This window comes from Diadema antillarum, unplaced genomic scaffold (assembly GCF_040938485.1).
Source record: "Diadema antillarum isolate AM-2024a unplaced genomic scaffold, OU_Dant_1.0 seq00001105_RagTag, whole genome shotgun sequence".
Taxonomy (NCBI): Eukaryota; Metazoa; Echinodermata; class Echinoidea; order Diadematoida; family Diadematidae; genus Diadema; species Diadema antillarum.
Window position 1 is genome coordinate 311,846 of NW_027271921.1, and position 15,698 is coordinate 327,543.

The window sequence follows — 15,698 nt, forward strand, 5'->3', positions numbered from 1 at the left end:
AGAGAGAGAGAGAGAGAGAAATTATATAGAAATCCATCAAACAAAACAATTTCGTACGATTCAACACATTTTGTGCTTTTTCATTTCATTTCCATTTATTTTCATTTTTCTCAATGGAAAATACATCAAATATGACAAAATAGAATGATGCGTGATATCTAGCTTTGATGCACAAAAGAACATTACAAACATATATAGAATATGGAAGTCAATATATGAACATTTGAATCTAAGTAAAAATACTCGAGAAATACGATGGAACCTACTTAAAAGCAAGCTTGTTAAGCGTAGGTCCCATTATAAACCGAAAGTGGAGATAAAGAGAAGGAGCACGGATACGACCTAGACATTTGTTAGGACCAAATAAAAGAGAAGAAAATGAAAAGACAGTAATACTTTGGGTTATAGGAAATTCTTCTCAAATCATCTGCAGTATATACGAGTAAACGGGGCCCCAGCACTCAACACATTTTTTGTTTCGTTGAAGTTATGAATGAAGCATCTGCACTATAAAGTAAACGGGGTCCCAGAATTCAATACTACAGACAACACATTTTTTTTATGACACATTTTAAGGGACAGTATAATACGTGCTATGAATTTCAAGTCCTCATTCTCCTATTCGTTGACATCATCATCATCGTCGTCATCCTCATCATCAGCCTCATCATCAGATAAGAGGCGTCTCTGATTCCACGATAAGAAGGACGATGTAACTGGAGCAAACGGCGAGAGCAGAAATGTCTTTGTTGCCTCAAATTTGTGGCGTGATTGGGTGCGCTTGTCAATCATTTTTTCTTTCTCGAAATCACCCCCACCCTTCCCTTCTCCACCTGAAAAAACTTCTCCATCAAAGATCCCTCTATAGGACGATGATTGCTATTATGGATGAATTATCAAATGGATCTTTGTTGGCATCATAACATATTAATCTTTTATTGATTTGCGTACTGTTGATAATGGCTATAAGACAGGGCCCTATTATTTTCACCACTTTATTATCATCATTCATTCGGCTTTCAGTCACAAATATCTCTACTACAATATTCAAAATCAGAACACACAATGGAGAGTTATGGGAGAGTTATCTTTAACGCATGTTGATTTGTGTTTTGTAGTGTGTTTTTGTTTGTTTCCTTGCCCTTTCTGTCTTGTCTGCCTTGTTGTGTCTGTCTTGTTCAAAATAACTTTATATTTATCTTTTCTTTTGTACGTTTTTGCAAGTTTTTGAGTCGACTGTATGATTTGTCAGCAATGTACAAACTCTACTTTTTAGTGGACTCCTCAGTTTTTGCCTTTCCTCAGAGCATCTACAATGTAACGTGTAACAAGGTTGATTTGTGACTATGCATATATGCTTTTATATAATTCATAATTACCTCTAATTTCCATGTTACAGTCAACTTGTGTGTACTCACGATCATTTGTGATTTTTTTTCTATTATGTTCTTTGGAAGAAGAAAATGAAATAACTTGAATTAAAATTAATTGAATTGAATTGAATTGAATGTAAAATACAAGTCCTAGTTTCGGGTGTTCGAAGGTGGGAAGATGTACTTTAAAAGTCTTAATTAGGGAGGCATAACTGAACGCGAAATTATTTGCTCAAACAATTATGGTTTTTTATCTGAATAGTTGATACTCCATGCATGCTTGCAGCTATCCATAAAGTGAAACCCATTTGATAATCTGAATTACTACAGATCCACGTACAATATTCGTTAAGTAAATGTTAATTCTGCAGATTAACACGAGACTTTTTTTTTATTCTGCAAACATGAATCTCACGCCTGTATGTGCTTGTGTCGATTTGAATTATGAACATGAATACGAAGGAAGCGACAGAGTGTTGTAGGGGAATGGAATTAGATGCTAATGCGTCGCAAATCTGCGCTGGAAGACCTGCGATCTCACGCAAAATGCCGTCAGATTAAGAGCGTTTGCTGAAAAGTCTCCTACGGATTTCTGATATTTCCATTTCCCTTTCTCGTCGAAGGCGACTTGATTCAGCTGTTAGGAATGCGCAGAGCCTCTCCCGCAGCTGGGATTAATTACGGGGACGAATTTTTCTAGCTTTTTCATGAATATCTTCCCTCTTTATTAATCCCAGAAAATCGTACTATTATGGAGCGATCTCTGGCCTTCTGTTATCAGATGTGAGTGTTGACGTATACATGGGAACAAATGTTTGATATGAGGCGGAGATGAGTCGTTTATGGAGAGTTCTTTCCTCAGACGTTGTAACAACGCCTTCTTGTCTTCGACAGTACTATTTCATTGATCGTGACGTCACGTTGGCTCCGAGTCAGGAAATTGACGGGCAACATGACTTGTTTCTTATCACATCAGGCTATTTATTATTGATTTATCACTGGTCGATGAATTTGTGATGACTCGCGTTCAGAGTTACAAGCATCTGTTTCCTTTTTTCATTCAGTGGCGGTGCGCCATAGTGTTATTTTGTTTTGTTTTGTTTTTTACTGCTTTTTATAACATGAGCTTTGTATCATTTTCTTTGAGAATCTCTTAGCTGAAATGGAGCATGTGTCCAGCTGTTTCGTCTCATTGCAAACTTTTACGAAAGAGAAAGATAAATGTCACTTCAACTTCCGTCTACATCTCGTTTGTGGCGCCGTTTGTTTTATAAGTGTTTTATGAATGTACATGTAAATCATTACTCACTTGATTAAAATGTGTCATGTTGTTTCATGACAAATTCCTCTCCGTTCGAGCCTCGCCGATCATCATGCCTTTTTGTAAACCTTTATTTCTGTCTAATTCAATTAAGACCAGCGCAAGATGTCCCTTTATCCTCGTTAGAGGAACTCTCAGATAACTCGAAATAATGAATGATTCTTGAAATATAGACCCTCACCATACACCACAATCTAATTGTTAATATTGCATTCAAGATTTACTGTAATTGGTTTTGTCTCTTCCTCATCTTCCCATCCTTCTTCTCCTCCTTTCCTTCTTCTTCTTCTTCTTCCTTCTTCTTCTTCTTCTTCTACTACTACGTCTTTTTATTCCTCTTTTTCCTGTTCTTTTTAAATGTACCCATCTTGTATTACTGTTAGTATACTATCATTTAGGATTAAGCTTAGATCTAACTAAGACTCAGCGGATATCGGAAATTTCTTTGACATTAACAGCTCCCCTTTATTTTGATCACACACTAACATGCATTATCACAATTTTTTCTGATGTATCATGCTTTTATATATCATATATTTTAGGACCTTTTCTTAATAAGTAACTTACTTCATACAATGCACCTCTTGATGACATTATTACTTCTCCCATGGAAGTTATGTTTTATGTGTTTATTTATTTCTTTGTCTAAGAACGGATTTAGACAGGGAACAGCAAGGGGGGGGGGGGGAGGGCAAAAAAATATTTGCTGGCCATCCAGATCACTTTCTTAATTCAGAAATCTGTAGAAAACAAATAAACAAACAAACACTGCGAGGTGAGACAGTTATCATTCCACCAAGAATCTCTTTAGCAGAATGACGATGATGCTTGGCCAAAAACAAAAACAAAAGATAGCTAAACGAAAAACTACTACAAGGCATATCCTCATGACAAGTTCCATAAAGCGACAAGGCTTAAATGATCCGGATACCGGTAATTTCTAGATTTGGTAGTCGAGAATGGTTACTTTTATAAGATAATTCGTTACAAATTTTTGGAGGAAGAGAGCTGCCTCTGGAGAATGTCTGCGTGCTCTCCAAGCAAATTTCTAGTTTTTACCTGCCAAAAGAATACCAAAAACGCCCCCGTTCTTCCATGTCACATACACGTGGAATGCGATAGTCATCCTGGAAGTGCAGCTATACCCCCAGCCCACCCGGATGGTTGACGCTCCTTCATCACCGCGCGAATCCCACAGCGAATTCTCTCAATCTAGATATGACATTCAGCTAAAACTTATTCTCACGTTAAAGGATGACAGGTTAAGATAAAACAAATAAAAGCCCTTGGTAATAAGTTTAAATTTACTGACTCAAATCACGAGTATGTTGCACTTAGATAAATCGGTGATGTAATGGTAATATAATGTTCATAATCATCGTGATCGTTTACATTTTACACTGATAATGATAATGACTATACAAATAATAAAATGATAAATATGCTAGAAATGATAATAAGATAAAAGTTATAATAATTTCTTTTTATCATCATTGTCATAATTTGGTATAGTATACAGTAATTGTAGTAGTTGTAGTAGTGGTTGTAGTGATATGGTGATAACAGCAGTAATACTATGTATATTGTATAGTTATTCTTGAGGATTATCACTGTTCTAAATATCATTTCAAAATTCAACAGAGAAATACAGTGACGTGAATCTTGATCAATAAGTTAGTGTATCACTCACATCAAACATAATGTTATCAAGTCACTAACCTGCTTACTGCAAATTGCATTTCATTATTTTTTTTTTAAATTCCTTTTAGCCTTTTGAAATACTCACTATTTCCCCGAAAATGTCTTGTCTAATCCAATGAAAAAGTAATGAAAGGACAGTGCGGAAATGGTTATTAAAAAAGAAAGAGAAGAAAAAGATTGTGTCATTTTAAGTGCACTGTTATTATCAGGCATTTTTTTTTAGCCGGAAGTATTGTATCAATAATCATGGATAGTGAAAAGAGAAAGTTGATCGTACGTGGGTAGAATCATACTGAGTATCGAACAACATTAATAGATGTGATATCTAAAAAAAACTATTCCACACGTACAGAAGTGACAAAAGATAACTGGAAATGCTATCCAATTGTGGGTCAGAAGTGAGTTTTTGTAGGTGACTCTGAGGGTAGTGACTTGGTTTTACTTTCAGTTTTAGAACACAAATCTCCTGTCTTGACCCAGAAGGAGAATAGGACGTTAAACATGTTGTTGGTTTGTTTTTCTCTTCTTTTTTTTCTCAGCTAGTCGTGTTGTTATTATTGGTATTGTGTTTGCTGCGTTTTTCCTCCGCGGTTAAACTGGGGAACTTGTTTTGGGGTAACACAAGCTCAACTCACAGCTTGAAGCGGATATTGGAAGTGCTGTGGCTCTTGCGCGAAGTTTCCTCATCAATTATTTGGAGGAAAATCCTACAATAGAAGTCGGGTGTTTTGCGATTCTCTAACGTATTCCTGGACATTATGTAGAACACAGAGATATGCCAAAAGGATATGTGGCTTTTTCGGGAGTCTATTAAAGGTACAGAGTAGCCCCTGACATAATAGAGAGATGTATTCATTGAAAAATACTTTGATAATAAGTAAATGAAAATGAAAAAGTCTTCATGAAAGTGAAGTTAATGCAGTGCTATACCATGTCAGTTCTCTTTTTGTCAGACACATTTCGTTTTGCATCGAACAAAGAAAAAAAACAGAAAGGAAGAAACGTTCAAATGGAAAGATTTAATGAAGAGAGAGAGAAAAAAAATCAACCATCTCCTCATTTTATTTTATTCTTGATATGATATGAATTATTAACATTACATGCTGTACACGTAAGCCACTGAAAACCGCATCTCCCTTTGTGTTAAACAAATTAAGTATTAGTATACATGTATTTCAGTATACCTGACGTTACGTCATTCTTAACGCAATAATTGATTTTCTTTTCGGAGTTTTTTTTCTTTCTTTCTTGAATCAATGTGACATTATAACAAATTTCAAAGCAATACATCCCTTGGAATGCACCAAATCTATCTTTAAAAAAAGGAAAGAAAAAAATGATACAAGCTAAGAAGACAATGCACTTGATTTGTTAAAAGCTTGCTCGAGGCATCTCACATTCCCACTTCCGCTTTCTCACTCGTTAAATACTCTCACTGAAAGACGTAGGCTTTGCGGTTGTGGAAGCCTTTGTGCCATTTTGTTCTATTCAGTTTTTTGTATTTTTATGGGGGGGGGGAGGGGAGTTATCTGTGACTGCGACACTGACAGGTATGCATGTTATTTTACATCAAGGACATCTATCTGCAAGTAAAAACTGCAAAAAGATCGGTGTTAGATTTAACACCACGGGTGTTAAATCTAACACAAACCAGTGTCAATACAGGACTACACCGACGGGTGTATAAAATATGTTGTGATGGTGTGGAAAAGTGTTCACCTGGCACCTGGTGTTAATTTGACACTGTAGCTGGTGATAGTTTTGACACTGCGCTGGTATTGATTCAACAATGACACTATACATGGTGCTGATTTGACAATGTGAATAGGAGACCACACCCTCTGGTGTTACTGTGGTGTAAATATATTCATAATTTCTTTTCAAAAATCAAGTTCTTTATCGGGAAGTTCTTGTTCGTCTTCTTGAAGTTCAATATCAAGGAGATGAACAGTAACTAATTGCCTGTTCAACAAAGTTATATATTTTGAAGTAACACCCTTGTGTGTTAATGTAACGCCACAAATGAGTACCGGAAATTTAACACCATCTCGATCTTTTATATTGAACACCCGACTTTTTGCAGTGTAGCGAAAAAAGCTGCATACCATAAGACCCCCCCCCCCCTTCCGAAAAAAAGAGGGGTGTAATTTTCAAAATTATCGTAGTACGCAGTCCCAGATTATCTACATGATGCATGGTATATTTTGAGAAAATTTGCTTTTCTCAAAATGACTACCTCTTCTGACACATAGAATTATGACAAAGAAACACTGAGAAAAAATGTTCAGTGTAAGAACGGATTTATCTCGCTCTATACAGATTAAGCAAATTAATCATTTTTAAGTGAATTATCAAAATTGATATTGCTTCCTCTCGGCAAATTTCCCACTTATAAACTCTTTGGATATCTTGTATGATTCGAAAGCTGATGCAGACTAACTCGGGAGCTCAAAATTTTGATCACATCCCCAAAATAAGATGAGTTAATCATTTGGTAAAGATAGACTATCGCTTACAAGTAGTTTCCTTTATTAGAAAGTGATCTGTACAGAGGTGGCTCATTCTTCTGTCCCAGACAGTGAGTTATGGTGTAGAGTTGGCTTGCCTGAAGGATAAAGATAGACTGAATACCTCATCATCCTCCCACCGCCGTAACTTTTACCTTCGTTGCGAATTATATTTCGCAGCATTTGACAGAGGCATGTAAACCACACAAGGAATTGCTTGCCAAGCACTCGATGACGTAACAATAGCATGAATCACACTCAAACCCGCTCCAACGAAAACAAGCCTAAATTATGAATGCAGTCGCACGTTGGCCGCTGCCAGGCCGTGAACTTGGCCGGCACAAAGGACATAATAGTGAGTCAACCGTAAAATTTCAAGTTGTTGCCTAATTCGGCTTCCTCTCCCTCTCCGAGTTACTATTTATTTAGAGGTCACGTGACGGAACATTTTAAATCCCCGATAACTTTTTGCCCTCGGCATATGATGGTTTCCGCTTCCCATGGACTGCTAATGCTTTTCTCTCTTCGCGTTGGCCTTCTCCTCAACTTCAATACATTTCCCATTCTAGAGAACAAAAATTGAAAAAAAAAAGGAAATGGAAAAAAATAAGCAACTCTGCATGTAAGACTTTACACTTTCATCCAATAGCCTGCCTATTTTGTTAATCTTAGCAAGCCTTTGACGAGCCGAAAAGCGTCATTAGAGCTTGATATCTGAAATGATATGTAACATTTCTCCAATAAAGGTTCACTGTTGCGCTTGCATTGACGCAGTTTTTGTTTCTAGAAATCTGTTTTACTTTGTCAATTTAAGAGAGGGAGGGGGTTACTCCAAATGTTTTGGTTTATGAAATTCGTAGGATTTTTAATCCCTGTCAATAAGCATACCTCTGATTCTTAATCAATGTCAAGAGTTCCTATGACTATCTACAGTAATAGTGATGTCAACAGAAGTTGTCCGTCGTTTCGATAATCTGTCTTCTTATACCGTATTGACTTCTACTTCCTCTTCTTTACAAACCTCTTAAGCTTCTGAAGTTTTGCTTTATGATGTTAAGTTTGTTTCCCATTGAACTCAATATTTTATGCTTTACGATAATCATTTCCAAATCAAAACATTGTCGTGAGAGGTTTTTTTTTTCTTTTCTCTGTCTCTGTATCTAGTCTCTGTATCTGCCTCCAGTATTTCACCTGTCTTTAATTTCAAGATTTTTTGAATGCTTTTTTTTTCTCCAACAATAGATAAGCAGGTGTTGCTCACCTGTGTGTTCTAATTCTCTCGTTCAGTCGGATACCATTCCGCACATAGAAGCCAACTCAACTCTAAGGGGAGGGACAGGTGGTATGAAACACACCTTCTTCTCCACCTTCTTACCCCTCCTCGCGCAGCGCATTGACACCTTCGGCCTATAAGCGGGTCCCAAGTTTGCCCCCGTCCGTGCCAGCTGGAGCTAGATATGTTCCGACACTTCTCGTAAAGGTCGAAAACTCTGGGCGGATGCTTGCCACAATGTTAATCAGCTGGCGCAATAAATGTATGTATTTTGGTTGGTATGACTGCGATGCCCTTGTGTATATCAGTTCCCGTTACAAACCGGTAATCCCCTATTCGCCCCCGGAGACAACCTGTCAGCTCCCGGCCACCACTCCCTGCTTCGTCCTGCTCAGCGCCCGGTCCTCTTCTAATCGCACACCGCTCAGGTACGTGGCGGGATATTTTCAGGGACGTGTTCCATGAAGAAAACGTCAAGTTCATTCAAGGGGTCCCCTAGCACCTACTCTTTCCATCTAGTGTTAACCCACGGCCAAGAATGCCACTTGGTTAGCCTTCGAGTCCGTCCGAATCCTGAGCAGCCCCCTCCCCCTGTAACCTTATTGGGCCCTACAGGTTTCGCTCTCCTGGGGGCGTTGGGGTCCTGTTTCCCCTTCCTCCGCGGAGGATTGCGAGCTCCGCGGTACCAACCTTAATCGAGTATCTTTTGTGTCCCCGTAGAGCGATGCGTCATCCGCTAAGGCCAAGCGAGAGTAGGCTGGGGAGCGAGTGCCAGGCGGTGTGCCTCTTACGCACTCAGTGACGTACAAAGCAACACGAGCCTGCCATTTTTGTTGTGAAACAGGAAGGCTTCACAATTTAGATAAACCTCAGTATAATCTCGTCCCAGGCACGCTTTTATTCCCCTCTGATGCAAACTCCTTTCTCCTCCTACAAACGCTTCACGTTTTTATGTGTGTAGAGCCCGCGCAAAAGGGGAAAGTTTGGGTGAAGTGAGGAGAACGGGGAGGAAACTGTAAACAAAAATAGGTAAGATGTCAAGAATCAGCTAGGTGACGGGCCGATGATTTTATTGTTGATGCAGCGAGTGGTGAGGGCAGCGGGCTTGAGTAGAACGGCCTGAGACATTGTTTTTGTCTCAGTGTGTGATTTAACCCACTTCACGGCGTACTTGCGGTCTTGTTATATTAATAAACCCAGTATCTCTGACAAAACCGTTTTCTCCTCCGAGGCGACTTGGTAATCCCCCGCCCTCCTTTTGTGCCATCCCAACAGGTGGACGTGTACTATCACCACTCGACCGGCTTGGACGGGAACAACGTCGGCTCCTCCGCAGCGCATCACGCGGCCAGCTACTACTCCGGATCGGCGGCAGCTAGAGCGGCAGCCATGCATGGATACAGACCCTCTCACGGTAAGTGATTTCAGCGATGTCACCATTCCTCACCATCCCACAACTGGTAGATGCCTCGTAGATGAAGTGATAATACTTTCATAGGATGAATGAAATATCATAATGCGTTCACCAGACCTGTTTGATTGATTGAAACATCAATTTGCTGAAAACAGAAATCTGCCTACCAATTATTTACATGAAACAAGTTTGTTCACCAATGAGATTATCTGCCACGATGATCTCACATTTTCCTCTTTCAATGTCATAATACTCTCCCTCTTTCTGTGTGACATATTATGACTGCATCTATTTCTACGCATGTTTTGGAAAATTACTGAAAGAAATTGATCAAATGTCACTTGCAATATCAAGTCAAGTGTTCAACAAAAAGACGAAAGGTCATTGGTAAGTGGAGTAGCGTAGATGTCATTTTGCACCTGAGGGGACACACACCTGTAAAACTCGTCGGTTTCGGAGACGAAAATCTCATGCCAACCAGTGCCGTGGCGAACCGCACGTCTCTATCCACAATTCTTGTGTTGTTTAATACTCACGGTTGGCCTTGAGGTATCATATCTAAATATTAGTGTGTGCATGGATCAAACGAAACGAAATGAAGTACACTGTTCAGTGTCAGTGTATCGAATACTGCGTTCAAATTGTTCTAATAAGCAAGAATCAAATATCTCGCTTGGCGGTCGTCCATGACGCGCGGTCATCACCGAGAATGTCGTAAAACGCCACCAGACGTTATCAGATGGGCGCTTAATTTTCGCGGATGCGTACCCGTGTTTCTCGGGCTCCTTCTCCAATATTTCCCGCCAATTCGATTACAAATTAGTTCATCAAATCGGGATTACCTTATCACGTCTGCTCAGCATCAGACTCCCAACGCCCTAATCACAACCGGGGTAGTGGAAACTCTCGCGCACTTTTCTCCCTCTGTCCCTTTCGTCATAATTTCAATCGAAATTCCTCTCTTCTCCATGGCTTCTCCATCTCTCGTCACTCCCAGGCCTCGATCGGTTGTGACATCCCTAAACGCTCCGCATCGCTTTGAAAGGAATACGTTGATTTAAGAAATTAATGAATGAAATTTCTCGTCACTAATTCTAATTAATTTTCATTACCGTTGACGTTTCCTTTCACTGCAACTCGAGATAATCACACTCCCAACCAGAGCCATTATGCGTGAAGCAGTCACGTGGGAATTAGTTGGCGTTCGGGCGTCCTCCCGTCTTCCGCTCCAAAGCGGTGGGATATACCTACCAAATGTATTTCTGCCTAAAGTATGATTTTGCATAATGTACCGCTAATGTCTTTTCTATTCTGATCCGGGAGATAAACATAATGGATGGACTCTGACATTTATGCTCTAAAATGGAGCCAATAATCTCTTATACAAGAACCAAAGTAAGGAAAACATTTACGTAGGAGGAGAATGACGATAAAATCGACGAGAATTCTATTTTGAAGTAGTCAGGGTAACGAAGTGCTCACACCTTAGTGAAGTTAAGCATTTAGAAAGTGCGATATGTTTGACATTCATCTATAATCACTATATGAGAGGTTGACTCTAATTCGCCGTCAAAAGTGTCAGGAATATAATCCATACATGAACGGTTCGAAGTACATTAGGGAGTAACACATGCTTCTTCCTTTCTTTTGCAAATTCCTCCTCGTTAATTTGATGAGGAAAGAATATTGTTCTCAAACTTTATTCACACATCTGCTGTTCTGCAAGTCAGACACAAACACTTTCTTCCCGTTTAGAACGATGAAAACGAGCAAGACGTCCGTCCTTTCTCAAGACTCAGTGCAGCTGGAAACAAGTCTGTCCAGACAAACTCTTGAGACTTCGAAATTAAAATATAAGATCATTGAAAATTGTCATGAAATTGTAAATTTGCTCTGGTAAATCTTTTGCACTCTAAAAATCTCTAATATCGTCCTCATAATGGGACTAACTCTTGTGTATTTCATTTTCAACATCGTAAGAAATCGATGTGAACTACCAGATTAAGTTGAACTAAATTCAAAAGCCACCTATTGTCTTGTAGCAGAGATAATCGTTAACCTCATATCCCTCTCAAATAGAAGCCACGTTTCTCACGCTGTTATATGAACGAGAATAATGATTTAACGCCCTCGTGATGGTTTGGTTCTATGAAAAGACGATTTTCATTTTCATTTTCAAAGAAAGGACACCTAACAGTTGTGTCAAAAGCAAAGTGAGCTGTAGAATGCACCAGCTATTTAGCAAAAACAGAGGTATAATATCAGGTCATGATAAATGAAAGACTACTAATCAATATCATATCTTGGCAACCTGCAAAGTGATGTTCGTATGATACTTGACTTTGATTCGCCTGTTCTCACCTCGTGTACGGGCCTTCATCAATGTACGAAGATTTGTTTTGGCAACCTACAAAATGGGTATTCGTATATTGATTATCGTTTGTCTGTCGCTACCTTTCGCGACTCTTCTTTGTAATCAACTTTTTGTCTCTTTGGCAACCTTCAAATCGGTGATCGTATCATACACTTGAATTGGACGACTCGTCCGTAGGTACCCCGTAGGGGTTCTCGACCCGACTCCCAAAACGCGATCAATGAGGGTACACGTGGACCCTTATCATGTGCGTCTTTCTCATACCGAGCCGTGTAGGCAGGGAGGTGGATTGGCAAGGGTAAACTGCGACTGCCTGAACAACTTACGCAATACTTTCAACGAATGTTGACTTTTATTTTGACTCGCTTTGAATCGCTTTCCTTTCATTTCTACGCCTCCTCGTTGAACTTGGTGACATTGCTCGTAAAACATTAAGTAGAACTAAATGTACATTTGCCACAAGTAGAAGTAAGTACTGTACTTGATAACAATACACTTTACACAAGTACACGCAGTGTATCGTATTTGTATTGTATTAATGCACTCTAGTAAAAGCTTTACATAAAAGTATTCGTTTTCTTTCAAATCACGACGTGATTATACCACCATGCACTTCATCCTAATGATTTACCATATATTACTTGATATAATGTGATGAGGAGCGAGTGGTAAGGTTGAAGTACGTTATGAGACATGTAGTTCAGAGGGTATAGGTGAGGAAAACGCCCTTTGAGCGTACCTATAAATGAGAAAAGGACAACACAGAAAAGAAAGTGCATAAAATAAATCACTGACTAAAAACCGAAAGTGGAGGAAGATTAAAAGTCAAATAGATGGATCATTCAACCGACTGATGAATATGAAGCGACGGTTAATTTACTGCAAAAGACAAAGGATTTCACAGTGGACGGAGATGAGCCCTGAGAACAGCGGTGCGGCTTTTTCAACTGAAGCATGACTTTGTATCATCTTTTTTTTTGCCAGTATGCGCTCTTATGTTTATTGATTTCATTTATCTATTGCAAAGGCAAATGTTTTTGTTTATGATGTAATGCCTGATTTATCTTGTGTTATGTTTTGTTGGGAAAAAGAAGAATGAAAATAAATGAATTGAATTGAATTGAATAACCAGTGTATGGTATACCAAACAATCACGGCATTTACCAAGCAAGGGGGAGCACTCGTATGGTGCCTTTAAAAAGAAAATATGAAAATTCAGAAATAATGTGATGCACATTAATTCTAAATTGTAATCAACAGTGAAAACAATAGATCCTCCTCTGACCAATTTAAATATGAAAAGACACAACACACTTTAATAGGTAGGCTTTGATGACTAACCAAACAGATCAGTGGCGGTCTCATTAAAGTCGAGAATAATAATAGTTAACTACTTGTTTTCATGTAACATTAATATCTGTCGCAATCAAATATGCAAATTACTTAAGATGATATTGTCACCTTGCACATACTTTTTTTCCATTTGTACATAAAATTGTACTCTTCAAACAAACAAAAAGTAACGCAAAAGTTGAATTTTCCTAATGAATACACATCCATGGAAACATCATGTCAAGAAGGCTAAGAATGCAGTGTAACGAAGCTACCCTATAATATATTTCACCTGCAGAGTTGTTCAGCATATGATTTTTGCCATTCGGGCCATTTTTGCTATGTTACTCTTTCTATTTAATGATTTAGACACATACGATGAAAATCTGGCTTTGCGTTACTTTTTTTTTTTGAAGAGAATATCAAAATCGTGGTTTTGGTCGGTAATCTAGCTATCAAAGCCAATTTCACCTTAATTAACGGTTGCTCATTGCTGAGTTATTGCAACTCTGCAATCAATGCGTGCCATGGATATGATATGAACGCTTTTCGGTGTCCTCTTTCATATATATTATTACCATTTAAAATAAAAATGTTCGGTGAGGATTTTCGGGGGCAAGAGCATGGAAGACTTGTAAGGTGATGGCATTATTACGCCATCTCAAGTTTATGTACGATTATGACTGAAACTTTAAAGTTGCTAAACTTTTTCTTCTACGTCGGACATAGAGAGTTAAAGAGGAAATCCACCCCAAAAACAAATAAACTTCAAAAGATAGAGAAAAATATCTAATATTCCCTAGAGAACGATACAAAAATAACAAAAATCGGATAAGAAATAAGGAAGATAATTACGATATTTTGAAATTTCACATTTTTTCGGAAAACATTTTCTTTACCAATCCTTATGAATATTCAAATGAGAGAGTTGATGATGTCATACGCTTACAATTTTTCATGTATATTATATAAGAAATTTGGGGGAAAAAATCTATTTTGAGCTAATACCAGTAAAAGGATGTTCTCATAATCCATCAAGACATATCAGAGTTAACATTTGTTCTTTTTTATTTTGGGTGGTTTTAAGGCAAGTTTTACATTTATACAGCTGAAATATGATTTTTATTTGTCATTTCTGTATAAGAAATGAATAAGAAATTGTGAGAGCATGACATCGTCAACTTGCTGATTTGAGTAATCATAAGTCACTGGTCAAGAAATGTTTTCAGAAAAAGTGTGAAATTTCAAAATAGCATATCTATCTTATTTTTTATCCGATTTTTGTCATTTTGTATTGTTCTGTAGGGAATATTTTTCTCTTTCTTTTGAAGTTTACTTTGGGGTGGATTTCCTCTCTAAGGAAACTTCTTAAGTTCTTTTTTTTCTTTTTTTCTCTCTCTCTCTCTTATAAAGTTAATTGCAACATAGTGCGGATTTTCACTTTTTTTTTCGTAAAAAAAACCAAAAAACCCCAAAAAACAAAACAGCCAAGATATTCTTTTCCAATGATTTTCATGTCGGTAATGGTAATAAAAACATGGTCAATATGAGTCCTTCATCTTTCAGCTCCAAAATCCATATTGCTATAATCTGATCGGTGCATTTGGAATTCTTGTCTGGGTTTTCATACAATCTCATAAATTTCTGTTTTCAAATTACTCGGGACCTTTATACCTTCCTCAGTGAATCATCGTGGATATCATATCTTTGCGTCATTGTTATGTTGGTGTTAGTAGAGACGCACGTATATATGACACTCGAAATATACCACACCCAATTCACTGAACATCTGCTACTATCTATCATACTTTGCCCGCACTAATGAGCAGTGAGGATGGTATCAGCAATATTGATACGGATAAAGATGTAATGCAATATCATTTCTGTTATTACTTCCACTATTAGTGTGATCATTGTGATCATATCGTTTAATATCAATATCATTATTACTTATATTATTATCAATTTGAGTCATGATCATTATATTTCTGTCATTATCATATTATGGATGTAAAGTTAACATAAGTTGTTTCTTTTCTTACAACCTCTGTAAGCCAGAAAATCCAATATCTTGTTTTACTCAACACACACACACACACACACACACACACACACACACACACACACACACACACACACACACACACACACATACATTCTAGATTTTAGCATTACTTAATTAATATGAATTTGATTTGTCATTATGTTTTTATCGCTCATTACCAGAATCAGTTATGATATTTATGCACTGCCAAATTCTTTAAAAATGAAAAATAAAATAGAAACCACAAACTGATGATCTGATTTCTGTGACAGGACAGGGCCATGATAGATTGGTTCCAATCACTCGGCGATCCCCATATTTTGAAATATTCAATTTGCTCACGGGCCCTTCCTGCGCCC

General features: G+C 37.9%; 1 protein-coding gene across 1 annotated transcript in view; it reads left to right on the forward strand.

The window, feature by feature from the left end:
• LOC139743756 (GATA-binding factor 2-like) overlaps positions 1-15,698 on the forward strand; it is an 85,297-nt gene that overhangs the window by 19,628 nt on the left and 49,971 nt on the right. Inside the window, exon 3 of the mRNA XM_071654211.1 lies at positions 9,451-9,589. Within this exon, the coding sequence (XP_071510312.1) occupies positions 9,451-9,589 (139 nt within the window). The remainder of the gene's footprint in view (positions 1-9,450; positions 9,590-15,698) is intronic.